This window comes from Bactrocera latifrons, unplaced genomic scaffold (assembly GCF_001853355.1).
Source record: "Bactrocera latifrons isolate USDA-ARS-PBARC rearing strain unplaced genomic scaffold, ASM185335v1 scaffold_6, whole genome shotgun sequence".
NCBI lineage: Eukaryota > Metazoa > Arthropoda > Insecta > Diptera > Tephritidae > Bactrocera > Bactrocera latifrons.
The window spans coordinates 2,367,114-2,380,967 of NW_017537267.1; the positions used below are offsets into that span (position 1 = coordinate 2,367,114).

Genomic DNA, 13,854 nt, shown 5'->3' on the forward strand with positions numbered 1-13,854 from the left:
TGTTGCATTCTGGCTTACGAAGCGTACAAGACGTTACATTAATCTTTTAATCTTAATATTTATTGGTATTACTTGATTCAGTTCTTCTTAATCGCTCTATCCAAAACAAAGCTCAGATTTAGTTTAATTTCAAATATCAGTGACTATGTTTTCTTTTGCAGTTTTTTCTTTTTTTTTGTAGTACTGTAAGTACCTGTACATGTATTTCAGAATATCTGTAACAGGTTTCTTCTATTCTTCTCATGTGGTGATTGCAGCGCAAAACCTTTGAGGAATATGCGTTCATTCTTCGACCTCTATTATGGACGTGGTAGTGAAGAATTCGAGACAAATGAATCGTTTCCCTTAATACTTTGGTGCTGGGCACTAATTGGCGTAAAACCATTGAAACCCTATGGATTCTTTCGCTTATTGCAAATGGCGTTCTGCTGGTTTTGTCTGTTCATCGGCCCTGCGCTTTTCATTGTTGGTTTCATTCAACTCACAAAGCAAACGTCATCAATGGCCGTTATATTTACTACTCTGCAAGTGTCACTCAATTCGCCGGGTCTACCGCTGAAGGCGTTCGTTACGGCCTTTTACTTAGATCGTCTACGTAGTGTCGAACCGATATACAAAAGTTTGGATGCGCGCTATCAGAATCCACAGGCACGTTTCGCAATAAGGAACAACGTTGCCCAATCGACACACATGTTCGTAACACTTGTCGTTTCATATTTCACTTATGGCACTGTTGCTTGGCTATCATCAGCATTTACGCGCACTCAAATCCTGAACATATGSTTGCCTTTTATTGACTGGATTCCACATCCGACCATACACTTTTGGCTTCATTTCCTCATCGAGGTGGTTTATTTATACTTTTTACTGATCACTCAATGCATGAACGATCTATATCCTGCTGTTTACATCAAAGCCATACGTACACATATTACTTTGCTTACGGACCGCGTYAGCAGGTTGGGCGAGGATCCGGAGCTCACCGACGAGGATAATTATCACGAATTAGTTGATTGCGTACGCTCGCATCAGGAGTTATTGCAGTAAGAATTACCTTCATGCGCTAAGCATTAATCATGCATAAACTTGTAATTTTTCCATCTACCAACAGAATTTCTAGGGCTGTCGGCTCCGTGATCTCCATCACACTCTTTATACAGTTCACAATAGCCGCCACTATACTCTGTGTTTGCATGCTAAATCTTTTTTTATTTGCCGACGCGAGTAATCGCGTAATTACGATTGTCTATTACCTTTGTGTGCTAACGCAAACCTCACTCGCTTGCTATCAGGCATCGATGCTCGAGTTGGACTGCGCAAGGTTGCCCGATGCGATCTTCCATTGCAATTGGTGGGATATGGATAAACGTTCGCGCCGTCTGTTGATCTATTTTATGCATCGCGCTCAGAAGGAAATCTCTTTTGTAGCTATTAAGCTTTTTAAAATTAATTTGGGCACTAATTTGTCGGTAAGTCGTGGTTAGAGAGTGGGCAAAACATTCTCACAAATTTATACGAGAGAAATAATTTCAGGTTCTTTTTCTTTCAAGATCGCTAAATTCTCATTTACCTTATATACCTTCATGAACAAAATGGGCGTTGGCGAGAATATAAAACATCAGTTGGAATAAATAATCGAAAATTTTAATATAAATTTGTATTGCTAAATTTAATTTTTTACTTTGAAGCCGGATGTTGATCTTATTCGGAATCTTAGTCCAAATTATTCGTATAAAATCGTTTTTCAGAATAATCCGGAAGTTATGAAATTTAACTTTTCCCTTTCAATTCTTCTATGGGTTGCATTTGGCGAAATAATGAAATTAGAATCAGTTCGTAAGAAAAACATTGCCGGCTCTATGATATTATGAAGAATCTAGAAAAGGGTCCTAATAACTGGGATTGCCTATCAAAGTCTTTTTCCACTTGTCATCTTCACGGCGGTTAAAAATCATGTGAGTTATTATAAATTTCTATTATCTAGGCTGGAGTAGACTGCAATGTATTCTTGGGACCTGGAGATAGGTTAGGATTGTGTTCATCCTGAAGGCCAGTAAAAGATCATATGTATTGGTTTAAGACCTTAGACCAATCAGTTTGTCCTATTTCTTGCGAAGAACGTTAGATAGATTGATTTATCTGCACTTAAGTGGTAGTATCTCAGATATCGAGGGACATTCAACAACCTTAAGCATATCATCTACAAACTTTTGAAGATCGTGGCGCAATGAGGCAGTACGTGGATACACGGAACATGAGTAGAGGTACCCTATAAAGAGATTTCTCTCGCTACTTCTCCGATTAATCATTGTTAATCATCTTCTATAAAAACTTGAGCACGTCGGCTGACGGGCGATTACCTACGCGGACGACGAAGCTCTCATGATTGAGGAAAAATTTCAGAATACCGTGTACAAGCTACCACAAGGGTACCTAGCATCCTATGCAACTGGGCTGCAAAACTGAACTTGTTTTATTCACTAGCAAGTACAAAATACCAGAGGCGCAACTATCATCGGTAGGGTGGTTCTTTGGCTTTATGCATCCATAGTTGAACCCACAATGTTATACGGAACATTGTTCCGTTGTTTGGCGGACGGCTCTGCCAAAAACAACATTCGTAAAAAAATTGGCGTTTGAATGTCTTGTTACATATAGCAGCGGACGGCTCTGCCAAAAACAACATTCGTGAAAAAATTGGCGTTTGAAGGTCTTGCTACATATAGCAGCGGTAGATAAAGGCACAAGGTGTATGGCGGCAAAAGCTGCCCTCAGATTCAAAGAATCTGGGTACTTAAACGTCTGCAAGTCTGCGCATTTTGGAATCCTCACACATGCTGACTTCATTTTAAATTATTTGGATTTCCAGGTTGCTGAGCCTTGCCCTGGCGGTTGCTTCTCTGCTTACATATCCTCGTGGGGGCATAGAAGGACAAGACCGTGTGAAGGAGAGGAGCCATGAGCTTCTTCACGAATGCATCAACACATGCGCGGAGGGTTGGTGGAGGAGTATGCTGCAGGGTACTTTTCATCAGTTCCAGTTTTAGGCTTCTTGACCATTGCAGCGTTTTACTATACACTCTGGAGTGTATAGGGTGTATATCGAGATTGATGCAGTAAGATTGAATATCTTATCGGATGCCAGCTGCACCACCTGTTTGGAAAAAGACGAGATAAAATCATCTCAACTGTTCATTGTTGAATGTTCCGCTTTCACCAGAGCAAGGCAAAAACATCCCGGATCCCATACTTTCTGATGTCTAGGTGAAATAGCAAAATTAGAAAGAAAACAGCTAAGCAGATTTATGATAGGTTCAGGGCGCTTTATCGATAGCTAATATTCAACTATAGAAGTTCGGTTTTATAAAGTACTGCAGATAACAGTCTAAGTGTGATGAATCCGCAATGATAAGGAATCTTAACCTAATCTAATCTAGGCTAGAGTAGTCGTTATAAATTTATTCGATATGCTGATGTCATTACAGGTTATCTTTTAAGACTTTTCCTCCCTCATCTTAAGGGTAAAGTCTCTTTATTTCTATGCTTAGTCCTATTGCTTAGCATGTTTTTAGTAGTATTGAGTAAAAAATAATAGGGTTACTAAGATAATTTGAAAATTTTCACTTGAGGACAAAATTGAAAATTATTGTTAGGTTCCGACTAAGTCAATATAAAGGTTCGCCATTGTTTATTTTACAAAAATAAGGAACGCAAAATTGCCTTCTTAACTTTGTTGTTAAGATATGAATAAAAGGGGTGAAAACATGTCACTAATAGATTGACTGGTTAGTAAATTTATCCCTTTAGATTTCCTCCATATCAGAAGGCCGATGACGCATACAGTTGGCTTGCATCGAAAATATGTGAATATGTGAACCGCGTGACTATTGCCGTTTGAAGATAATGAAATAAGGGTGCTTTCCGTATGTTCATTGCTTTATAGTTCTCATTTATTGTTCCCACTATGATCGTTACAATTTTGAGTGAGGCTGAGCTCTCTCTGTATGAAACAAATACTCTAAAATCAATTATACTTCAACGGGTGATAAAAGCAGAGGTACTTTTTCCCATAGCCTTTCACGAGTGCGTCATTTCAAGCTGTCATGTATGTAAAGATTTACGCCTGAAGAATTCTTACAAAATGTTCAACTTTATTAGGAACGTTCTTTGAAGAATGTGTTTTAAACGTTCGCACAATTTATCGTCAACATAATCGGCTTACTGAACTATTCACAACACCATCACTTTTCTTGATACCCAGCATTCTTTGTTGGATAATATTCGAACGAATAGACCATGTCCAGTACGCAGAGAAGAAAATGTAGCAGCCGCATCTGACAGTGTACACGAAGACCGTGAAGAGTCGATTTGGCGCTATTCGCAGCACCTCGGACTGATGCATGGAAGAACTTGTCGAATTTTACCTCGAGATCTTAAATTAAAAGCGTACAAAATACAGCTTGTGCAAGAACTGAAGCCGCTCGACATTTCCAAGCGACATCGTTTCGCTCTAGCGGCTCTTGAAAAGTTCGAGTAAAATTTTGTATAGCAATGAGGCACATTTCTTGCTCAATAAGTATGTGAACGAGCAAACTTTCCGCTGCCACTTTGTCCTGAAAAAACAACGGTTTGGTGTGGCTTGTGGACCAGTGGTATCAACAGTTCATATTTCTTCAAAAAATTATGCCTTTGAGAACGTAACCGTCTATCACCCGTCGCGACCGTTATCGTGCCATGATAATCGACTATTTGATAACTTCGTAATCTCGGTGACATTTCGTTTTAACAATACGGCGCCACTTCCCACACATCAATTAATGGACTTCACAGTTAGACTATTTAATGCGGGGATATGTAAATTCTGCTTCGATGCAGACCTTGGAGCAAACCACCACGCGTGTCATTCGCCAGTTACCAGTCGAAATGCTGGAAGGAGTAATCGAAAATTGAACTCAACGGATGGACCATCTGAGACCGCCGTGGCCAGCATTTGAAAGATATAATCTTCAAAAAATTAATGCCAAAGAATATTCTTTCGAACGATAATAAACGTTCGCCGTTATTAAAATTAAAAATTTAAATTTGAAGTTTATGTGCTTTTTCTTCCTCGAAAGGGATCACCCTTTATAATCTCTAATTAGATATTATTCGAGTAACCTTTGTATTGTCAATATTTCGTCTTACATATTACATATATTATATTATACAGAAATACATACATAGATATTATATAGAGGCGCCATATAAAATTACAACAAGGACAAATCGCATCTTGGCTTTTCGTATTTTTTATTAAAATTTTCAATATTATTCTGCTTTCCACTTATTTCTTTTTTAATTAAAAATATTAAATAAGTACATATGTATTTACTTAATATATGTATGTATGTTTTTTGTAAATAACTGAAAGATAATTGAATATAAAATCAAATGATCACAAATTCTCCACAGACTTGAGGACATCATCATTATAATTATAAACTTTTAATAGTAAACGTGTTTCACTTTTCCATAAATGTATTTGAATAAGTGTGTATATGTAAGTATTTTTACTTCCGAATAATAATACCCTTGAGCTCAGTCTTATCCTTGAAGCCTGACATCCACCCAATGCATTACTGCACAAGTGAAAATAACAATGCCGTGAGAGACTCGAGTGTTTGTCGCATTTGTTTCTTCAGACTTGTTTGTTTTATTACACAGCTATTTTCATACATATATACCCATAATTTACATACACACATATGTTTGCATTTTCGCATACAATATTCAAGCACATATCCACTTATCCACTGCTAACATACGGCAAAATACTTAAGCCAATTTTTATTATATCTGCATATAGTATGTATACATTTGTAACATATATGGTATGTATATATGTTTGTTTATGTATATATATATCTTGTTTGAGTGGTGCGCACATCTGTCTGCATTTTTAATTCGCGCAAGAAAATCTACAAGTAATGGCCTTTAGTTCGCTCTTTATTTGTTTATTTATGCGCTCACATGCTCAGTTTTGTATTTAGTTGTTTATTTCTTAATTTTTATTTTCATTGCAATTTGTTAGCGACCATTCAGGCAGCTGACAGCTTTCAGCAGTATTGCCAATTGTTATTTTGTTTCGAATATACTGGAATGCTGTTATATTCAAAAACAGTAAAGTGGTTATATGGGTTTAGTCGGGTAAAACATATCCTTTTCAACCATTATTTTCTCATATAAAAATAAAACATTTTTTTTTTTAGAATTTTTTACCGTTACAAACATATGCTATTAACAAAAAAATTTTGAAATTAAAAAAGAAAAAAGATTTAAAACTGGGCCATTGCGACGCTTATCCTTACAGGATCTTCTACCTTAAATAAAAAATTCGTGTTTTAGGATGACGACGAAGGAAAAACAAATTTGATGATTTGGCAAACATTTTTATAAAAAAATTATGATTTCAAGGAAAATTTCGGGACATGTTTTTCAAATAGTTGTAAGCCTTTAAGAATTGTATCTCAAAGACCTATGTAAAATTGCATGAACATCGGTTGAGTAGTTCTCAAGAAATCTTGCCAACTCAAGGCGGAATCTCCGAAACTTTTATTTGGATGAACTTGAAAAATTTGGGCAATGTTCTAGAATTTAATAACACATGTCTAAAATATAAAAAATTCAAAAGTGCGCGGAAGGGGTTTTGTTTTCCAATGTGATAAGTTTTCTTTTTCCTTGCTGTCTCTAGATTGCCACCTTTTTTTGGTTTCAACAGCTGATATCATTTTAATTACTTCCTGCAGCAGCTCGCTGTTATCTGATTCAGCCAGGTTTTTAAATATCTCTTGTAGAAGGAATCTTCTTGTTTTCCCAGTTTTTGTACTCTGAACAGGGTTTGTCACGAAATTTGGAGCAAGAAGAAGGAAACGTCGGGAACACTACAAAACATATGATGGACATAATGTATTTAAATGGTTGGCGTGATGAGTTGAGTCCATTTAGTCATGTCTCGTCTTGTTCTTGCTTCCTTCTAAGTGCAGCCAGGTCTTTCCAACGGAGTGGACGTTTTCCTCTTCCTCTGCTTGCCACGCGGGTGCTGTGCCGAATACTCTCAGAGTTAATGTGTTTTCATCCATTGAGACGACATTACGTAGACAACGTAGCCGCTGTCTGCTAATTGAATGAATTCTGTCAATGTCGTCGTATATCTCGAGCAGCTCATCATTCCAACGATTGCGATACTCCCCATTGCCAATGCGCAAAGCACCATAAATCATCCGCAGAACCTTTTGCCAGGTCTAAAGCCTTATATGAAACTTATACGCGGTGTTGCAGAGACTTACCGACCATATCCTTCGCCGTCGGATTTGAATATGTAGCTCGGCCGGCAATTTCGGCCTCTCTCCTTTTTTGTCTGCAAATGCGTGTCTATCTCATCCCGCTCGTGTAGTGGTCGATAGCTTTGTAAATAAAAATTCATATTTTTAAGAAGATTGAGGAAAATAGTTGTTAAATACAGAGATGTATTATTGAAGGCACTTTTTTGCTGGGTTTCAGCTAAAGACAGGTAGAATTATGTGACGATTAGTTTTCACTAATTCGAAACAATACGGCAACCACGAATATCGCAAATGCCTTATTCGCATACGTCGCCAGACGATCGAAATCCGAATCTGCTCTTACACTGTAGCTCCACTTGCTCGCAGTTGCACGTCCTTGAGGGTGTATACTTATGTGTGGGTGCATGAGGACGAAAGCCTCATATGCCCTTCAGTTGCTGTACAACAACAATGCGTACATAGATTGCAGTAGCTTTAGTCGTTTGCCATACAGTGGCGCATCATGTTGCTGGATTAAGCGCTTAAGTATTTCGTTTGTCTGTCGCTTGACAGCTCGAAATGTTCTATGCTTCGGAGCAATCTCCACTATAGACTATTATATGCTACATATACACCCGCATCATCCCGCGCGCCCGCCATAATTTTGCCGTTTCGCATCCAAACAATTTAATCAAGTTCCATATAAATTCATGTTACATTTTTCATTGTTTTTATTGTTGTTGCTTTTGTACTACTGTTGCAGGGCTTAACTATTCAAGCGGCTGTTTGTCGGCGGCACGAATGCTGGCGGCTGCCTCGGTTCTTCGGTGCGTCGGTGCCGCGTTGAGCTTTTATCCTTTTCGGCGCATTTGCAAGGCGAGCTGAGTCAAATTGTTGTTTTTGTTGCAGCGGGTGAAACTCAGTATTCTTACAAATGGCGACACTGGCCCTGAATGCTGTTACTGTTGTGCTTCTGTTGTGTTCGATATACATAGTTGTTGTTGTTTTTGTTTGAAATCGCATTTTTGCATTGCGTATATTGCCTGCGCTGTATGGGTAATGAATACTATTTAATAATTAAACGCATACATACGAGTACTCAGAGGACTTCCGCTAAGTGCTTTCCAACCACTCGAAGAGGATATTAAGATATTCGGTAAAATTTTCACGCTTTTGTTAGGCTTTTCACGCGGATCATTTTATAAATTAACACTTGAGAATGTGCGGACCTTTTCTGTAAAAATATTATAGTTGTTGTTGTCGGTCATGGGTTCAAATTTGGTTTCTTTCGAATATACACGAAATATTAATTTGAAAGCGTTAAGAAAATAATCTGCTGACACGAAGGGAAAAAAAATTTTCAAGATCCCGCAATAACCAAAAAAAAAAAAATGGCATAGTCGGTAAATTTGTCTTTAGTGCGTATTTTTGAAGCCAGAAGAGTAATAAAAATTACTGCGAGGCCAGATCTAAAAAATGTGGTTTGTGCCTCATTTTCTGAATTTTTTCGTCTTGTAATGGATATATTTTTCTACCTTTCAGTCCTTTTTTTGCGGGTTCTCATAGTATTTGAGTTGTGCAAAAGTAGACTTCTTCGAATTTACGGATTTTTCATAAGTTTAGGGCCTTTTTTAGTCTGGCCATCCATCTGCCGCGACTTTCATTCGACCGCCTTCATTGCCACTTTTTTATTATATCTTTCGTTATTTCTTCTTTTATGCTCTTGTTGTTTTCCGATGTTTTTTAGCGGTGCATTCTGGCCACTTTTCTTTGCTTAGCTTTGGCCAACATTAATCTGATAAAAATATCGCTTTTCGTTTGTATATTTATTTCAAGGGGTATGTGTTAATTTTTTGTATGTTTTCCGTAGTGACCTGGAAATTAAGTGCGGCGATCTATGCTTGCCACTGTATCATAACCTGATTAAGCTTTCTTCGCGCTTCTTCTATGGTATTCCTTTTGGTATTCCACTAACTGCATACTTGTATATTTATGTTTATAGCTCTTGCCTTTCTAAACTCATGGAAGAAATATTTATCACATTCCCAAAGTTTAAATGCCGTACATATCTGGTTAATTTCAATTGTACTGTTCCAAAGCTTGCTCAGAATCATCAATTCTCAGTTTTTTTCGTTCTATTGTGAGCTCGTACGTCACCGTCGTGTTCCAAAATCAATTTGTGCATTTTTTCATTTTAACAACTTCTTTGGGATATCTACTTAAATGGTATCTTTGACTGACGTAGTATCTTTTCAACAAAGAACACGAAATTATCTGTCCTCCATTTGTTTGAAAAATGCCCAGGGTAGATATCACCATTCATGTTCTTGACGTTGTGACTGTGGCAGAAAGACATTATTCTAGATGACGGCTTCCAAACTTAATTTATTTTGATCTTGTTTCCTGGGGGAAAATATGTGTTATCTTCATTTAGAGATCCATTAAGCGACTCAACTCGATTAAAGGTGATGCAAAAGGGATACCGGATCACCTTCAAAATACAATCTTCTCTTATTGCCTTCGGCAAAAGACTTTTCAATGGCTTTAATGACCTCACGGCGCGTCTCCCGGACGGGATCTTTTATTTTCAAAACAATATTCGCAAAAATGCTTGATTGTGATGTAGCAATATGGTGGTAATAGTATGGTAATAAATGGCCATATATACAGTCGGCCGTCTGGTAATCCTTATTTCCTTATTGATAAACCAATAAGCATTGCCATTATTTTTTTTTACCAGATTTTCGGTTCAAGCTTACATTTGTAGCGCCATTCTGTATAACGTTGGACAATTTCGACACCACCACATCTTGTCACCCATAATAAAGGTTTTCGTTAATCTAGGGTCCTCGTCCATGTTGACAACCATCTCTTTTGGAACCTCTCTCGAGTTCAATTTTTCAAACGGTTGTGGTTGCTGTGGCGGAAGAAATCTGTCGAGTTGATAGTTCTTTGCCGGATAAAAATCCGGGTTCGTTCCGGTTACGTACGAGGGCTGCTATATATATTTCTGGCCTAATAATGAAAATAGGAATATTTATCAACGAAAATGGTTTTATTGTTTTACAAAATATTCTCCATCAAGATTTATACACTTTTGCATGCGCTCAAACCAATTTTCGAAGCACTTTTTCCACTCCGATTGAGACACCTCCAAAACATGGTTTTTGAATGCTTCAACAGCATCTTCTGGCGATGAAAATCGTTGACCACGCATTATTTTCTTGATGTGTTGGAATAAAAAGAAGTCATTGGGTGCCAAGTCAGGGCTGTACKGCGGATGACCCATCAATTCGACGTTTTGGCCGGTCAAAAAGGCGCTGCTTTGAGACGATGTGTGAGAGTTCGCAATGTCATGGTGCACAATGGTTCGTCTTCTCTTGTTCGTTTTTCGAATTTCTCCAAAGACTTCAGGCCCTATACCCGACTATTGTGGGAACGGTATGCAAATGATTCACGTCTGTTGTTACAAGTCAAGCATTAGCACGCTTCATACCCAAAACATTTACCAAATTGTGTTGACTCGATTCATAAGAGGTGCTGAGATCCTCTGCTTTTTCCGTGATGGTAACACGATGATTTTCGAATACTGTGTCTTATAATTTTTTTTTAAAGTTATCGTGATTAACAGAGGTGTGTTTGCGACACGCAAATATTAAGGTGTTTTATTTTTAATATGGTCGGACGAAACATGCCTGACGATTAGAAATTAAGTGTGCTCTGCTCAATTAAAAAAAAAAAAAAAGAAACCAACAACAATGTCAGAATAACTCTTGCCTACTTCGGATTGAGTAGGAAATTGAGAAGTACAGTTTTTTCGACGAACAAAGACCAAACTCTAGAAGTCGCTCATCATCGCCGTCCTGATATATATGGTGCAGAGTCATAGACGATGATAACATTGGATGAGTTGACGTTACGAGTTTTCGAGAGAAATTTTCTAAAGAAGATTTATCGTACTTTCCCCATTGGCAACAGCGAATATCGCATTCGATGGAACCGTGAGTTGTATGAGTCATGTTGCCCGTATGGATGAAAACACTTCAGCTCTGAAAGTATTTGAGAGAGTAGCCGTCGGGGAAAGCAGTGGAAGACCTCAACTCCGACGCGCTGCTATTAATTCGGCTATTACTACGTAAGCGACGTCTACGCCAGTAACGAAGAAGAAGATATGGGTTTCTTCAGATACGCAAAACAGTATCTGCCAAGCTTCGCTAATCAAAAATCAATTTTACAAATCACTAGCTAGAACTTGGGAAGCAAATCACCAAAAAAAAAAAAACATCACTGTAGGCAGCTAAAGGCACCGCTACACCCCACACATACCCACACATAAACGCACACGCTTTTCGTATTTAGCGCACTTATTGATTTTGATTGACTGCATAGATTTAGGCGCTAAGCCACCGCAACAAGCTCTTTGGGCAATTTTATAACAAAACAACTTGCTAACAACAATAATAACAACAATGTTAATAATTTAACGCTGCCAAGTCAGCGCTGGCAAGCGCTTTCTGCTATAATACCAACAAATGTTTAGATGCGAACTCATAAACTATAAATATTTGCATATTTCGCTGCTATAAAATATTTATTGCGGTAAAGTTGCCCAATAGCAACAGCAACACCAACACCAACACCAACACTAATGTGTTCGGTTATCTATTGAGTGCGAATGGAAGTTTCATAATCTAAAATAGCCTTCAGCTAGCAGCTGAGCGTGTGCAAATAGAGCAATGAAGATACAGAACTGGAAAGTATTTGTGAGGAGGGAACAAAAAGAGAAGAGCAGAGGTTCCACCGATCTCAGGAATCATAAAGGCAACACAGTCGTCGACAGCAATGAGGCCTTGGTAGCGTTTGTTGGATACTCCATCCCTCCCCCACATACTCGTACATAGTTTTCCGAATATATTTTTATTGTTATTTCTATTTTTACTACTTTTCCTAATTTTCTTTTTGCTTTTTGTTGGGGTGCCTAAGCAGCCGTGCAATATGCGACGCCCTGTTAATAGCCCAAAATCGCTGTGGCAAATATTCAGCAAAGTGCGAAACTGTGTGACTGGGCGTTGGTGCTGTTGGCACTGGCGCCGCTGGTGAAACGTTAAAACAAGCAGCTTATCCGGCTTAATGCAATTTAAATAACGATACAAAAGTAAAAAGAAATGATGCTGAAGGGGAAATAGAGCAATCGAAGCAATGGCGCAAGAAACGATGAAGTGCTCAGCAAGTTGGACATACAAACGGCTCGTGCCGAGTATTTCGGTGCTTCGCTGCTTTTTAATTCCATTTTTCTTTGGAACATTAAGCGCTGCGGGCGATGAATTCGATGCCGCTCGAGAGGGCAGACACGTGCTATGGTTTGGAAATCATCACTGATTAGGTGGGGGTGGTGAAGCCGGAAATGTGTGCAACGCTATGTTTTTATTTCCGTTGTTATTTTACAATTTTCGACATTTAGCAATGCTCAATTAATTTAATTGTTTTTGTTCTTCGGTGTCAAGGGTGTCGTAATCTTCCAAAAGTAGTTTTCAGCTACTTTTGTGCTTTTAGAAAATTTGTTAATTCTTGGAATTAAGTATGGTCAAACTTTGCTCTTCTATAAGATTGTTGAATATTCCGGGAATTTGACTAATTGGCAGAATAATATTTTAATCAAATAGTGAAAAAATTTTTTAACCTATCATGAGAAACTAGAAATTGATATTACATTACCAAAGTTTTTTTATCATACCTGTTTTCCATATTTCAAGAGATCACAAAATCAAAAAAAAAAAAGAGTTTTAAGAAAAAATGTGCTTTTTCATGCCTTGTAGTTCTTTCGAATAATCATAAACTTTCTCAATTAGATTTAAAGTTTCTGTGCTTTACTTTTTAAGGCGGCAACCATGAAATGGACCACCCGATATATTGATAAGTGATAAATCATGATTTCGATTCTGAACGGGTACACGTACATTCGTTTGTGCATATACCATTCTCATATCAATTAATAATATATGATTGCATATACAGACCCTAGAAATGTAAGCTAAAATATTAAAAATGAAAGGAATAATCCATTAAGTATATACATACATTAGCACTTCTTAACTTTTTAACACCAAAATAAAGAAAAAGTTAAAAGAAAGAAAGAAAACTACTTGTTTGCCTAATCTTTCGCATTTGATCAATCCCAGATTTGTGTACAAAATATAATTTCTTCAATTTTTCTTCACAACAATTCGTTCATTTTAGAAAAAACTATTAGTCATATTATGTGACATGCCATTTTTTTGTTTAACTTTCACAGGTTCGCATATTAGTTCAGAAAATTTAAAAAATTTAAAATAACGATATAAAGTAGTATTTTTAACTTCAGCGGTATTCAATTCCCTCGCATTTTACTTTTTAAGATGAATGTTAATCACCAGAAAAAGAATCGAACATTATCTTTTTTTATATATAAAATTAATATATGTTTCAAGAAAATTTTTATAAATATAAATGCAATTTTAAAAATTTCTATTATTTAATGTTAAAGATTAATGCGGTACTAAAGGTTAATGTTTTT

General features: G+C 37.3%; 1 protein-coding gene across 1 annotated transcript; it reads left to right on the forward strand.

Annotated features, from left to right (window-relative positions):
• The first annotated feature begins 276 nt into the window (after positions 1-276).
• On the forward strand, positions 277-1,631 carry LOC108974874 (odorant receptor 43b-like). Its single transcript, XM_018942975.1, has 3 exons — positions 277-1,043; positions 1,112-1,469; positions 1,551-1,631. The coding sequence occupies exons 1-3, from the start codon at positions 277-279 to the stop codon at positions 1,629-1,631; spliced, it is 1,206 nt and encodes a 401-aa protein (XP_018798520.1).
• The last annotated feature ends 12,223 nt before the right edge of the window (positions 1,632-13,854 follow it).